General features: G+C 53.0%; 1 protein-coding gene across 1 annotated transcript in view; it reads right to left on the reverse strand.

The window, feature by feature from the left end:
- RAB6A (RAB6A, member RAS oncogene family) overlaps positions 1-14,535 on the reverse strand; it is a 135,404-nt gene extending 120,869 nt beyond the window's left edge. Inside the window, exon 1 of the mRNA XM_054164845.1 lies at positions 14,285-14,535. Coding sequence (XP_054020820.1) covers positions 14,285-14,354 — 70 coding nt within the window. The 5' untranslated portion in view covers positions 14,355-14,535. The remainder of the gene's footprint in view (positions 1-14,284) is intronic.
- Between the last annotated feature and the right edge of the window lie 729 nt (positions 14,536-15,264).

A 15,264-nucleotide genomic window follows, 5' to 3' on the forward strand; every position in this document is an offset into this window, starting at 1 on the left:
GTGAGGGGGTGGAAGGAACTGCTGGATGTTGAGTCATCTGCCAAAGCCAGGCCACCTAGGGCAGGTCACACAAGAACACATCCAGACAGGTCTTGTAAGTCTCACAACCTCTCTGGGCAGCCTGCTCCAGGACTCTGTCACCTTCCCATCAAAGAAGTTTCTCCTCATGTTGAGGTGGAATTTCCTGTGGCTGAGTTTCCATCCCTTGCCCTTCATCCTGTCACTGGCTGGCTCCATCTTCCTGACAGCCACCATGCTGGCTGGTTGTTCTGCACATGCTTTGTGATGGCCCTCAAGATAGAATCATAGAATGATAGAAGTTGGAAGGGACCTCCAGAGATTGAGTCCAAGCCCCCTGCAAAGCAGGATCACCCAGGGCAGGTCACACAGGAACACATCCAGGTGGGTCTGGAAGCTCTCCAGAGAATGAGACTCCACAACTTCTCTGGGCAGCCTGCTCCAGGCCTCCAGCACCCTCACACCAAACAACTTCCTCTTCATGCTGAGATGGAATTTTCTGTGGCTAAGCTTCCACCCATTGCCCCTTGTCCTATCACAGAAGGGAGCTTGGCTGCATCCTCCTGACAGCCACCCTTCAGATACTTGTAGACATGGATCAGGTCCCCTCTCAGCCTTCTCCTCTCCAGACTAGACAGCCCCAGGGCTCCCAGCCTCTCCTCATCACACAGATCTTCCAGTCCCTTCAGCATGCTCATAGCCTCTACTGGACTCTCTCCACTATCTCCCTGTTCCTCTTGAACTGGGGAGCCCAGAACTGGACACAACACTCCAGATGTGGTCTCACCAGGGCAACACTCTCAATAAATTTGGCTCTTCCCCTTTCCTCCACCACTTCAGACATGCCCTGGCTGATTCCACAACCCATTGAGTTGTGATTCCTCTGCTAAGCCTCCCCTTTGTCAGGCCATTGAGAACCTCTCCTCCCATCCCTGACAAGCTGAGCTTCTCCTGGCCATTTCTGCATGGGCAGGAGAGGACAGAGTCAGTAATGAGGAAGGATATTCTGCTCCCAGAGAAGACAGAATCTTCATTAAAACAAATGGAGAGCCTCACTCTGCAAGCTGCACAGAAACTTCTGAGCCCAGGCTGACACAAGCCTGTCTGCTTGTTTCTGTGCTGACAGCTCCAGAGCCTCTGTAGGACCCAGAGACCAGCAGGACTAGGGAAGGAATTCTGCCCCTCTACTCTGCTCTGCTGAGAGCCCACCTCCAGCACTGCCTCCAGTTCTGGGGCCCTCAGCACAAGAAGGAAATGGAACTGCTGGAACAGGTCCAGAGGAGGTCACAATGATGAGCAGAGAGCTGGAGAACCTCCTCTATGGGGACAGGGTGTGAATGGAGGTTGTTTAGCCTGGAGAAGAGAGGGCTCCAGGGAGACCTTAGAGCAGCCTTCCAGTACCTGAAGGGTGGCTCCAGGAGAGCTGGGGAGGGTGTTCTGACAAGGGCTGGAAGTGACAGGATAAGGGACAATGGATTGAAGCTGGAAGAAGGAAGATTGAGACTGGAGATGAAATTCTTTGCAGTGAGGGTGGGGAGACACTGGAACAGGTTGCCCATGGAGGTTGTGGATATCCCCTCCCTGGAGGTGCTCAAGGCCAGGTTGGATGAGGCCTTGAGCAAGCTGGGCTGGTGGGAGGTGCCCCTGCCCATGGCAGAGGGCTGGAGATAGATGATCTTTAAGATCCTTTCCAACCTAAATCATTCTAGGCATCTGTGAATCTATGAAATCAGCCTCCCTACCTCAGCAGCAGCTATTTGGACCCTCCCCAGCATACACCAACCTGACAGAAACCTTTTCAGTGCTGCAGCAGCCACTGCTTGGAGCTCTGCTGGTGTGGCCACACCCTCCCAAGGACCCCTCTTCTTTTAGCTCCATCTCTTCCAGATTGAATTTCCTTTCCCTTTGTGTTTTATCAAGAACATTAAGAAAATGAACTGGCTGTAACTCAATCCCAGAGAGAGGCAAGCACAGGAAGCAGAGCAGGAAGCATTCAGAGGAATGGAATAAAGTGGCCTCTGCATTAATCACAGAGATGTTGGGACTGGGGATGGGGTTTTTGTGCTGCAGCCATCACTGACTGCTGTCCCAGCAGCAAGTCATTGACAAACAGCAGGCAGCAGGAGAAACTGGGCTCAATTATGCGGCCACAAATGGTGACAGGATAATGGTTTTAAGTGGTCACAATTCAGGCCATGAAAAAGAGCAAGTGAAAGACAAGAACATTTCCTCATTAGCAGGTATGCCCACACACCTTCCACTGGTGCAGCTGGGTTTGGGGGGGGCCACCAAGCTGTGTGGTGAGCTGGACTCCCCTGAAAGCAGGGATGGCAGCCACAAGGATCTGGACAGGCTTCAGAAGTGGGCCAGGGACAGCTGCAGGAGGGCCAACAAGTCACAGTGCAAGGGCCTGCAGCTGGGGCAGGCCAAGCCCAGGCACAAAGCCAGGCTGGGTGCAGAGTGGGGTGAGAGCAGCCCTGAAGAAAGAGACTTGGGGGTGCTGGGTGCTGAGCAGCTCCCCAGGAGCCAGCAGTGCCCTCAGGCAGCCCAGCAGGCAGCTGTGTGCTGGGCTGCAGCCAGAGGAGTGTGGGCAGCAGGGCAAGAGAGGGATTCTGCCCCTTGGCTCTGCTCAGACCCCACCTCCAATCCTGCCTCCAGGTCTGCTGTCCCCAGCACAAGGAGGACACAGAGCTGCTGGAGGGAGCCCAGAGGAGACCACAAGGATGATCCAAGGGCTGCAGCAGCTCTGCTCTGAGGCCAGGCTGAGGGAGCTGGGGGTGTTCAGCCTGGAGAAGAGAAGGCTCCAGGGGGACCTCAGAGCTGCCTTGCAATAGCTGAAGGCATCCTGCAGGAAGGCTGCAGAGGGACTTTTGCTAAGGGTGTCTAGAGCCAGGCCAAGGGGGAATGGTTTGAAGCTGAGGCACAGCAGGGTCAGACTGGAGCTGAGGAAGAAGTTCTTCAGCAGGAGGGTGGTGAGACTCTGGAACAGGCTGCCCAGGGAGGCTGTGGCTGCCTCCTGCCTGGGGGTGTTGAAGGCCAGGCTGGATGAGGCCTTGAGCAGCTGAGTCTAGCTGAGAGGTGTCCCTGGGCATGGTGTGGAGGTTGGAGGAGATGAGCTCTGAGGTCCCTTCCAACCTAAACCAGTCTATAAAGATAAGAGCTACCTGGCTCACCAGTATTCCTCCAAGATTTCTTGCCAACTGTTTCAGTTCTAGGCAAATACCCTTTAGATTTAAACCAAAGCTTTAATCCTGTGTGTTGAGGACACCTACACATGTCTGGATGAGAGAACACCAGGAGCCTGCAAATGCTCAGAATAGCTGTGTGGCATCTCCAGGGGACACTGGCAGCTTGACAAGGCATGGAAACTCTTTAGAAGTATCAGAGAATCACAGAACACCAGGCTGGAAGAGACTTCAAGGATCATCTGGTCCAAGCTTCCTTGGCAAAAGCATGGTCTAGACAAGATAGCTCTGTGCACTAAAATGGAAGCAACAGCCACAGGCAACAGCAGTGTACACCTGCACTCAGGAGTGCAGCCAAGGTCCAGAAGTATTTGCTTCAAGAGCTGCAGCTGCCAGTGGCATTTCCAGTGGCATTTCCAGTTCTGGGTGTTGTGATAGGACTCAAGGAGGAAGCAATATGCACATAAAAATGCTCCAAGGGAAGAGGCTTTGGATCATCTCTTCTCTTTAGTTCATTCTCATGCCTACTGGGTCTCAAGGATTGTGGCCAGCTGTGGTACCCCAGCACAAGAAGCACATAGAACTCATGGAGTGGGTCCAGAGGAGACCATGAAGGTGAGAGGGCTGCAGCAACTCTCTGATGAAGACAGGCTCTGAGTTGGGGTTATTCAGCCTGGAGAAGAAAAGGCTCCAGAGACGGCTTACAGCAGCCTTCCAGTATTTGAAGGGGGGCTCCAGGAGTGCTGCAGAGGGACTTTTGACAAGTGCTTGGAGTGATAGGACAAGGGGCAATGGATTGAAGCTGGAAGAGGGGAGATTGAGACTGGAGATGAGGGAAGAAATTCTTGCCAGTGAGGGTGGGGAGACACTGGAACAGGTTGCTCAGGGAGGCTGTGGATGTCTATAAGGCATGGAGTGACAGGATGAGGAGTGAGGGCTTTCAACTGCAAGAAGAATTTCTTCCCCATCAGTCTGGTGAGGCTCTGGAACAGGTTGCTCAGAGAAGCTGTGGAAGTGTTCAAAGCCAGGCTGAATGGGGTCTTGAACAACTTGGTCTAGTGGAAGTGTCCCTGCCCATGGCAGAGGGGTCAGAACTGGATGATCTTTAAGGTCCTTTCCAACTCAAACTGTTCCATGATTCTGTGTTAGGCCTTGTAAAAATTACTTTTAAAAGTCAAACTCAGGACATCACAGAATGGATTCTTCTGCTTCCCTCATGCACACCAGAAGCAGCACTCTGGGGTAATGCCCCAAGCCCAAGAAGCCTTTCCAGGTTATCCAGCAGGCTGGGAAATCCTGCCCTGGCATCCTGACAGCATCCTGACTCATCAGAGCAGTTCAGCAGAAAGGACATGCAAAGGAGGGTCACAAAAAAAGGAAAGTTACAGCCCTCTTCTGAAGAGGCAAATCAAACAAATGTCACCATTGTGCTGTGGAAGGGCTTCCTTCCTCCTCTGAAGGCTGAGCTCTGCTTCACAGACAACACAGGAGGCAGCCAGAAGTGGGGAAGGGGCTCAAGAACTCGGTGGCATACCAAAAACAAACCTATGTGTCCACATAGAACCATCACAGAAGGGTTCAGGTTGGAAGGGATCTCAGAGATCATCTATTTCCAAACTCACTCCCATGGGCAGGGACACCTCTCAACTCAACTCAGCTGCTCAAGGCCTCATCCAGCCTGGCCTTCAACACCCCCAGGCAGGAGACAGCCACAGCCTCCCTGGGCAGCCTGTGCCAGACTCTCACCACCCTCCTGCTGAAGAACTTCTTCCTCAGCTCCTCAGCTTCAAACCATTCCCCCTTGGCCTGGCTCTAGACACCCTTAGCAAAAGTCCCTCTGCAGCCTTCCTGCAGGATCCCTTCAGCTATTGCAAGGCAGCTCTCAGGTCCCCCTGGAGCCTTTTCTTCTCCAGGCTGAACACCCCCAGCTCCCTCAGAGCAGAGGTGCTCCAGCCCTTGGATCATCAACCACTACAAATACTAAGTGAAGAAAGTAAGCTATGCTAAAAGCAAAGCAGGATCAAAAGCTGGGGTTCAATGGAAAGAATTCCTGCTCCTGGTGTTGAGAGGAACTCAGTGGGATTTAAAGCATGCTGCTCTTGCCATTCTCCGATTCTGTGATTTCATAGGTTGCTGACCAAACCAAATCCATTTTCACCTCAAAATGATCTCCAAGCTGGCTAATTTTCCAAGCATAACAGGTCTATACCCCTCACACATTTCCTGAGCCATTAAATAGTACAAACAGATGAAAAGAAAAACAAACAACCAACCCCAAACGTTTCATTGGATTTTATTTCATGTCACATTTGCTCCCCAGATCAGCACTTCTAATTCCTGGTGCACTAAGCTGCAGCTGGGTAAGAGACAGTATTACTGAAGCAGATAGAAGAGCCTTTCCCCCCACCTCCCCAGTTAATATTCCCATCATGTTTGGAACACAAACAGAAAATATCTTATGTAAAGGAACTGATGCAGTCCTTAGCTGTCCCTGGGCCTTCCAATCTATTAAGAGCCAGAAGAGTTTGGTTTATGCTGAAGGGAAAACAAAGCTTCCATTCAGTCAGCATCTCAGCTGTGGAAGCTCAGTAAATAAATCAGGAAAATGAGGCTGAAAAATTCTCCTTTCCCTGCCAGTCCATCTTTGGACTGCTGGTTGCTTGCGGAAGATGATTTTCAGACATTTAGACTTCCCTAAATGATGGATACTGATGGGTCAAACTGCTAATCATTTGGAGTCTATCAAGTCAATCAAGCACTGATACAGGCTGGGCAGGGACTGGCTGGAGAGCAGCCCTGGAGAAAAGGCCTTGGGGGTGCTGGGGGAGGAGAAGCTCAACAGGAGCCAGCAGGGAGCACTTGCAGCCCAGAGAGCCAAGCACAGCCTGGGCTGCAGCAAGAGAAGTGTGGCCAGCAGGGCCAGGGAGGGGATTCTGCCCCTCTGCTCCACTCTGCTGAGACCACACCTGGAGCACTGTGTCCAGTTCTGGAGCCTCTGTTCCAGGAAGGATCTGGAGGGGCTGGAAGGTGTCCAGAGCAGGGCCATGAGGAGGAGCAGAGGGCTGGAGCTGCTCTGCTATGGAGACAGAGAGTTGGGGTTGTTCAATCTAGAAAAGAGAAGGCTCCCAGGAGACCTTCTTGTGGCCTTCCAGTATCTGCAGGGGGCTACAGGAAAGCTGGGGAGGGACTTTCTAGGATGTCAAAGAGTGATAGGACTGGGGGGGATGGAAAAATAAAATAGAAGTGGGTAGATTCAGATTGGATGTTAGGAAGAAGTTCTTCCTGGCACAGGTTGCCCAGGGAGGTGGGGGAAGCCTCATCCCTGGAGGTTTCGAAGGCCAGGCTGGAGGTGGCTGTGAGCAACCTGCTCTGGTGGGAGGTGTCCCTGGCCATGGCAGGAGGGTTGGAACTGGATGATCCTTGAGGTCCCTTCCAGCCCTGACAATTCTATGAATTCATTTTCAAAACAAAGCTCTTAGTCCTGTCCTGCTCCAGACCAGAAGAGATGTAACAGAGCACCTGGATCTGTTCACGAACATTCAGCTGGCACAACGTCCTTGCAGGTTACAGGACACAAGAGGTGAATTTGGGGGGCTGACTTGAAAAATCTGATGGTGTTGATGTCAAAACAGTGAATTTCTGTTTCTTCTGAGTCACATTTCAAACCAGTCAGAGGTTCTGTTTGGTTGGGTTGCTTGTAATCATTACTGTACACACAGGAATCAAACAAATGCCTTTATGCACAGAACCCCAGCATGGGGTGGTGGGAAGGGAGCTCTGGAGCTCATCCAGGCCATGCCCACCCTGCTCCAGCAGGGCACCCCCAGCAGCTTGCCCAGCAGCACCATGGCCAGGGGGGGGTTGGAAGCTCTCCACACAAGGAGACTCCACAACCTCTCTGGGCAGCCTGCTCCAGGCCTCCACCACCCTCACAACAAACAACTTTCTCCTGCTGGCAGCTCCTGGCTGCCAGTTTGTGCCCCTTGGCCTGTCCCTGGGCAGCACTCAGCAGATGCCAGCCCCAGCCTCTTGTCCCCCACAGCCCCTTCAGCTCTTGCTGAGCATTGCTCAGCTCCCCTCTGGGGCTGCTCTTCTGCAGGCTCTCAGCCCCAGGCCTCTCAGCCTTTGCTCCTCACAGAGCTGCTGCAGGCCCCTCAGCCTCTCCCCAGCCTCCACTGGACTCTCTCCAGTTTCTCTTTAAGTGAGCAGCTTAGAACTGGACCCAGCACTCCAGATGTGGCCTCACTATGGCAGAGGAGAATCTTCCTCAACCTGCTGCTGGACACATTCTTCATGCCCCCCTAGGAGACCATCAGCCTTCTTGACCACCAAGGCATATTGCTGTCTCCTGGGCAGCCTGTTGCCTGCCAGCACTCCCAGGTCATTCTCTGTGAAGCTGCTTTCCAGCAGGTCACCCCTCACCTGTCCTGGGGGTTGTTCCTTCCCAAGTGCAGGACCCTACACTTGCCCTGGCTGAATTTCATCAGGTTCCACTCCAACCACCTCTCCACACTGTCCAGGTCTCACTGAATGGCAGCACAGCCTGACAGTTGATCGGGAAGAGTGGCTGACAACTGTTGGCTCTGCTGCTTCCCAAATGCTAGACCTTCTGCTAAGGTGGCCTGAGATGAGGCTCCTCACCTTTGTTTCTCTGTTAGTCCCATTTTCAGCTTCATCAAAAGCTTCAGACAGCAGCTTTGTAGAACCTGAATCCTGTGCTAAGAAAAATGTCAAGTGCCAGCAAAGACCTCACTGGCAGCAGACACAAAATCCATTATAAATCAAAGGCTGAGCTCTTTCCCTTCCAGGTTCACAAATGGTTTTTCAGAGAGAAACAGAAAAACCCATGGAAGTGCAGAAAGGGATAGCTACTCTTCCTTTGAAGACAAGATCCTTCAGAGGCCTCCACAAACAAGGCAGGCATCAAAAGGCACCACGAGATCAGGCAGCAGAAACCCATTTAAGCCATTTCCTCCAACTCTGATATTGTTCTTCCAGACATCACTGTAGGAAAGGGTCATTTCAGAGGTGGAGGGAAGGGAGAACTAGGATAATATTCAGCATCCAAGAAAATGACCACAGGAAGGAGTTCTTCACAGAGAGTGGTGAAATACTGGAGCAGGCTGCCGAGATGTGGTCCCTGTCCCTGGAGATATTCAAGATCGGATCTGCTGTGGCCCTGGGCAGCCTCAGCTCATTGGAGATGTCCCTGGATGACTCCATGGGGGTTGGATGAGTTTGGTGGGTTCCCTCCAACCCACTGCAATCTCTGACTTGTGGGGATAGTCCAAATACAACCCCAAATACCTGAAGACTACCACAGAAACCCCAAGGCATCAGGAAATGAAAATCTTGGCTCCTTCCCTCCTCTTAAACCACTGGTGAGGCAAATGAGTGGCTGTTTGGAGCTCATAAATAGAATTCCTGGGGGGAAAAAAGGAGGGACTTGAAGTGGCAGAGGGATGGCAGTGCCTGCAGATGGGCTGAAGTGTGACCAGTTACACAAAACCCACCTGCAGCTCCCCAGTTACCTAATAGGGCATCACACTGTTAGCAGTGCCTGCACCAAGGTCATTATGCAAGAGCACAGCTCACTGCTGGCTCCCAGACACTCCTCAAGTTAACTTGGGCTTGGCAGGCTTTTTCAGGAAGCAAAAATCTCAATTCCTAGTAAAGAAAATGAGAGCAAACTACCAAGACTAAATGTGCAGGTGGAAACCAGTGACAAGTTGAGTTCCTCAGGTCCCACTACCCCTGGCTCTAGTGATGTTCAACGTCTTTGTCACCAGCATGGACAGTGGCATTGAGGCAACCTCACCAAGTCTCAGGGTGACACCAAGCTGTGTGGTGAGCTGGACTCACCTGAGGCCAGGGATGGCAGCCACAAGGATCTGGACAGGCTTCAGAAGTGGGCCAAGGACAGCTGCATGAGGGCCAACAAGTCACAGTGCAAGGGCCTGCAGCTAGGGTAGGCCAAGCCCAGGCACAAAGCCAGGCTGGGTGCAGAGTGGGGTGAGAGCAGCCCTGAAGAAAGAGACTTGGGGGTGTTGGGTGCTGAGCAGCTCCCCAGCATGCCCTCATGCAGCCCAGCAGGCAGCTGTATGCTGGGCTGCAGCCAGAGGAGTGTGGACAGCAGGGCAAGAGAGGGGATTCTGACCCTTGGCTCTGCTCAGACCCCACCTCCACTGACTCCAGTTCTGCTGTCCCCAGCACAAGGAGGACACAGAGCTGCTGGAGGGAGGCCAGAGGAGGCCACAAGGATGATCCAAGGGCTGCAGCAGCTCTGCTCTGAGGCCAGGCTGAGGGAGCTGGGGGTGTTCAGCCTGGAGAAGAGAAGGCTCCAGGGGGACCTCAGAGCTGCCTTGCAATAGCTGACGGGATCCTGCAGGAAGGCTGCAGAGGGACTTTTGCTAAGGCTGTCCAGAGCCAGGCCAAGGGGGAATGGTTTGAAGCTGAGGCACAGCAGGGTCAGACTGGAGATGAGGAAGAAGTTCTTCAGTGTGAGGGTGGTGAGAGTCTAGAACAGGCTGCCCAGGGAGGCTGTGGCTGCCTCCTGCCTGGGGGTGTTGAAGGCCAGGCTGGATGAGGCCTTGAGCAGCTGAGTCTAGCTGAGAGGTGTCCCTGGGCATGGTGTGGAGCTTGGAGGAGATGAGCTCTGTGGTCCCTCCCAACCTGAGCCATTCTGTGATTCTATGAGGTTAGTGATAAGGAAGGGTGGTCTCCAACCTGTTTCTTTAGCTCATGTTCCAATAACTAATAGCCAAGCACAAAGTCCTCCAGTCCTCCACCTTTAAAGTGAAGTCATTCAACTCTGAATCAGATCAGCTTCTCCTCCCTTCCCCTGGCACCCAGAGCTCTCAGATGCTGGATGAGGCCTTGCGCAGCTGAGTCTAGTAGAGAGGTGTCCACGCTTGTGGTGGGGAGCTTGGAGGAGATGATCTCTGAGGTCACTCTGAGCCATTTAACACCCATGCAAGGCAGAAAGAGACAGCAGAGGCTTCTTTTGCTTTCTGCACACATTAAAGCCCTTCAGACCTGCTCATCAGTAACAGCTGCAGCACAAACCCACGTGATGAAAGAATATTTCATTTGTGGTGCCCCAGCATTCTGCTCTGCTCACTCAAAGAGGTGTTAGCAAGAAATGATGTTCCTATGCCAGGTAAAATTGGAGATATATTTAACATATGACTAGATACCATCTTTACTGCAAGCTACTCTGTCTCAGGTGATCTCTAGACCAACAGATACGACCCAGAAACCAGAACTTCTTCACCTTGAGGCATTAGGATTGATGAAAATCATCTGATAAAACCCAACCAAAGGCAGAAAGCAGCATCTCTTTCCTCAGTACCACAGCTCAATCTAATCCCTCAGCACAGAGTTCTCTCTGCCTTTTCAGGAAGCATTTAGCATATTTAAAACTGCTAAACTATGTTTAATCTTCAATCATTGAGAAAAAAACCCTTAATTCAATTAAGGCAAGCACTGGTGAAGATCCCTCCTTGCAATCTTCTACAGTGGTCTTAGGTTGAAGGCTGGATTCAATGATCTTAAGGGGGCCTACAAGAAAGCTGAGGAGGGACTTTTTAGGGTGTCAGGGAGTGATAGGACTGATAGAAAAGGGTAGATTCAGATTGGATGTGAGGAAGAAGTTCTTCCTCATGAGGGTGGTGAGACACTGGCACAGGTTGCCCAGAGAGGTGGTGGAAGCCTCATCCCTGAAGGTTATGAAGGTCAGGCTGGATGTGGCTCTGAGCATCCTGATCTAGTGTGATGTGTCCCTGCCCGTGGCAGGGGGGTTGGAACTGGCTGAGCCTTGAGGTCCCTTCCAACCCTGGCATTTCAGTGATTCTACAATCTTAGAGACCTTTTCTAATTGAAACAATTCTAGGATTCTATGATACATGTGTGAGAATAAGTAAAAAGATGGAGAAAGGGAAGCTTCTCCTAGTTGGCCATGGATTATGTTGCAGGCTCCTAATGAATCCTCACTAGATGCGGCAAGCAGCCAGACCAGGCTGGGGAGGGGCACTGAGAAGGGGACACAACAACCATACTGCTGCTGAGAAGCAAGGAGTTGAGAAGCAATGACTTGCAATAAATCCTGAAGGGAGCCTGTGAGTGACCCTGATGTCATTTAGCCACCACACATCCCCGTTTAACAAGGGCTCAGGACCCACGGGTGGAGCTGGCAGCTTGCCGCTGCACCGGGTGCTCGAGGAGCTGGTGCAATAAAGGCAGAGGATGTGAGTGGCTGATAAGGGTGACAAGGTTTTGGGGGGGGGGGAGCAAGGAAAGGAGGAGCTGACAAAAAACATAAATCAGCATCTCAGCACTGAATCTGCAGCTGTGTGAGGGTAACTGGGAAGGATCACTGCAGTGCACAGGCACACCAAGGTAATACGGCATTGGATCGAGGATATCAGCAGGGGGAAAAAAAATCACTGCACCTACTGTGCAATCCCACTTTAAAAATCAGACAGGGAATGCTTGGAAAGGCTGCAAAGCCTGCATGAACTCCAGGGAAGAATTTGATAGCCATAACACAGACATTTATTTGAAGAGGCTGGGTGCAGGCAGCGCGGAAGGGCTGAGACCAGGCAGCTAAACCACCATCGCAGCCCTCCAGAACCTTGCCTGTGTCATTGCAAAGTCCCTGCATGCAAATGAAGCAGAAGGCTTCAGCCTCCCCACCACTAGCAGCAGTAGGACAGCTCTTTAATTACGGCCTCCCAACAGGGGCAGAGAACCTTTGAGCTGCACAGGCAGAGAAGGCAGCAACAGTTGTACAAAGAGATCGCCTCCTTTCACCAAAGCTGCTCCAATTAAAAACCCCAAACTTGGTTCCTACATTTTGCCTTTAACCTTTCCAAACAAAGGACGACAAAGGGAGCTCCACAGAAGCGAAGCCCACTCCAACTGCCTTTGCAGCACCATCAGAGATGCTGCTGCAATTATCTCAGTCGTCCAGAAGAACATGATTAGGGCATTTGCTTCTTCCAGGAGCCATTTGTAACGAGAGCGCTAAGCGCTTTGGACAGTCAAAGAACAAATCACACGGGATGACATCATGACAGCAGCATCTACAGAGCTGAATTCGGGGGGGGGGGGGGGGGGGGGGGGGGGGGGGAAGAGTGAAAAAAGCCATTTCTCCATCAGCAGAGGAGAATCATCCAAAAGGGCTGTGCTGGAGCATGCCCACGCTGGTGCTGCTGCAGCAGCAGCCGTGGGGCTGCATGGACACACCAAGGGCTTTTGCGCTGCCTCAGTCACCGAGTCATTGCCCAGGAGCTGAGACAAAGGCAGGTCTGAAACCCACACCACAGCTGCTGGCTGGGTCCTCACCAGCTCTGCCCAATCCAGTTTGAACCCATCCATAAACCACAGTCAAAACCAGTAGCTATATCTATATATCTGTACATATATAGATATATTGAGTGTGGAGTATCCCTTTCCCCCCCCCCACTGCCCAGATCTGATGCTGCAAACCAGGAATTGCTTAAAACCTTCCAGTATAAACACAAGATGATTAGCTGAGAAACAGGGGGGGGGGAAATGACAGACTAGAGGAAGTAGATATCTGATGTTATGTCTGCCAGAAGAGACAAGAAATCCACGTGTAAGCTAAGAGCTGCTGCGATTTAACATCTGCACCAGGTGCTACAACCATCCACAGAGGAAAAAGCCTTGGGAAAAGAAATCAAAGTTTGTAAAGAGAGGAAAAAGGAGGAAATATTGGGGGGGGAGGGGGGGGCTTTTGCAAAGGCAGAGGGAATAATTAAGATTCCTGTTATCAAATACCTCAGGGGGGGGAAAAAAAAAGCCAAACAAAACCACCAAAACTCAGTTATCTTCCACACATGACCCTCTTCCAAATGCCTCCTAAAATGGCTGGCCAAATAGTTCCTTACACCAAGTCAATCAGGTGATCTATCTTCCCCCCCCCCCCCCCGCCCAAAAAATACATCCCAGTTGAACTTGTGCTCCTTGAAGCCTTAATGTGGAAAAGAGCTGTTCCAACACCAAAAAACAACCCCACCTCAAATCAAAGGTTAAAAGGAGCAGACCAAAGGAAACCCCTGATGTAAAGGTTCGTAATACATAATAGCAGCCTCAGCACCAAGCTCACCTCCATAGGAGTGAGGAAACGTCAAGATCCATGCCACTGGGAGAAGGGAGGGGGGGAAAAAAACCCAACCCACCAAACACAAACAAAACCACAACAGCATTTCATCATCTTCTACCAGCAGAGAGACCAAAGGTGGTTGGAGGGAGCAAACACCCCACCCTGAGACAGAAGAGTATTTTGCACCTACTCGCAGGATGGCAAAGATCCGAGCGGGATTGCACAAAGCATCCAACAAATTAGCGTTTATTTTCTCATCACCACCCCCTCCCCAAAAGAAAAAAACCACCCCAACAACTCCACGAAAGATTCCAAACGGAGGGAGAGAGAGGCCTTTCGCCGAGGGGAGGAGGACACGTCACTTAAGGCTTGGCTTGGGTTTTGGTGGGGTTTTTTTCCCAACGGCATTAAATATTTAGAGCCTTGGATCCACTTTGCCACCACGTTTAAGTCACCCTCCCCACCGAAAAAACCCAAACCCTCACATGGGAAGACGACGGGGATTGAGACGATTGGGGCTGGGATCAAATGAATCAGCAACCCTTTCTGGAGAGGTGGCCACTGGCTTTAGGTGGGTTGGGGAGGACTGTGCTTTTCTTTGAGCCACGCTCGGTCCCTCCCTGTCACCGAAGGAGCAGCACCCACAGGGTCACAGCAGCTCCTGCCAGGGGGTGGCGAAGGCACCCGGCAGACCCCCACCCCCCCACCCCACTGTGAACAGCGGGGAAGGGGCTCAAAGTCACTTCTTTCCCCCCCCCCCCCATAAAGTGAAGGTTTGGCACAGCCGAAGGAGGGCGAGGCGAGCGCGGGGATCTCCTCAGGCGCGACCCCAGCCCCCTGCCCCGAGAAGGGCGGATCCGCCACGGCGGGAGGGGTGGGGAAGGGAGGGAGGAATCCGCCCCACCACCGCCGGCTGAGGGAGACCCGAACCGAGCCGAGCCGGGCTCTGACTCACCGCTCTGCTCTCCCAGGAACACCAGCTTGAATTTCCGCAGCGGGTTGCCGAAGTCTCCGCCCGACGACATGATGGAGGAGCCTCCTCTGCCGCCGCCGCCGCCCCGCTCTCGCTCCTCTCCCCGCGGCGGGACCCGCGACCGTTCTTACGCTCGCTTCTTTCCGCCTCTTTTTTCTCCTCTGGAGAAGGCTGCGGGGAGATGGAAGCCGGGAAGGAAGCTCCGGCGAGGAGCAAGGGGCTGGGTGAGGAGGAGGAGTAGGAGGAGTTGCCGGTGCTGCTGCTGCTGCCGCCGCTCCCCTCAGGGCCGAGCTCCTTCCAGCTGCCCGCGCTCCCGGCGCCTTCTAACACAACGGCCGCGCGCGCGCCCTGCGCCCCGCCCCTGACGCAACGCGTCACGGTTACGTGCCCCGACGTGCCCCGTACGTGTCGGCAGCCAATCAGCGCAGGGAGGAGGCGGTGTGAGGCGGGCGGGGGAGGGGCTGCCGGCCTGCGGGCTCTGAGCCGGGCAGTTCGCTCTGGAGCCTAACCATGGCTGCCACGGGCTGAGGGCAACGCGATGACGTTCGAGGAGGCCAAGGGCCAGACACTGCATTTGGGTGGCAACAGCCCCAGGAGTGCCCCGGGCTAGGGGAAGAGTGGATGGAAGCTGCCCAGAAGAAAAGGATCGGGGGGGGGGGGGGGTTGGTTGATAGACAGCTGAAGATGAGCCTGCGAGTGCCGAGGTGGCCCAGAAGGCCACCAGCATCATGGCTTGGATCACCAAGAGTGCAGCCAGCAGCAGCAGGGAAGGGATTGTCACACTGGACTGGGCACTGGGAAGGCAAAAACTCCTGAGGTCCTTACTACAAGAAAGACATGGAGGGGCTGGAGCAGGTCCCGAGAAGGGCAACCAAGCTGGGGAGGAGTCTGGACAACAGGACTGGTGAAGAGCAGCTGAGGCACCTGGGGGTGTTGAGCCTGGAGAAAAGGAGGCTGTGGGG

The sequence above is a fragment of the Dryobates pubescens genome, chromosome 10, assembly GCF_014839835.1.
Source record: "Dryobates pubescens isolate bDryPub1 chromosome 10, bDryPub1.pri, whole genome shotgun sequence".
Taxonomy (NCBI): domain Eukaryota; kingdom Metazoa; phylum Chordata; class Aves; order Piciformes; family Picidae; genus Dryobates; species Dryobates pubescens.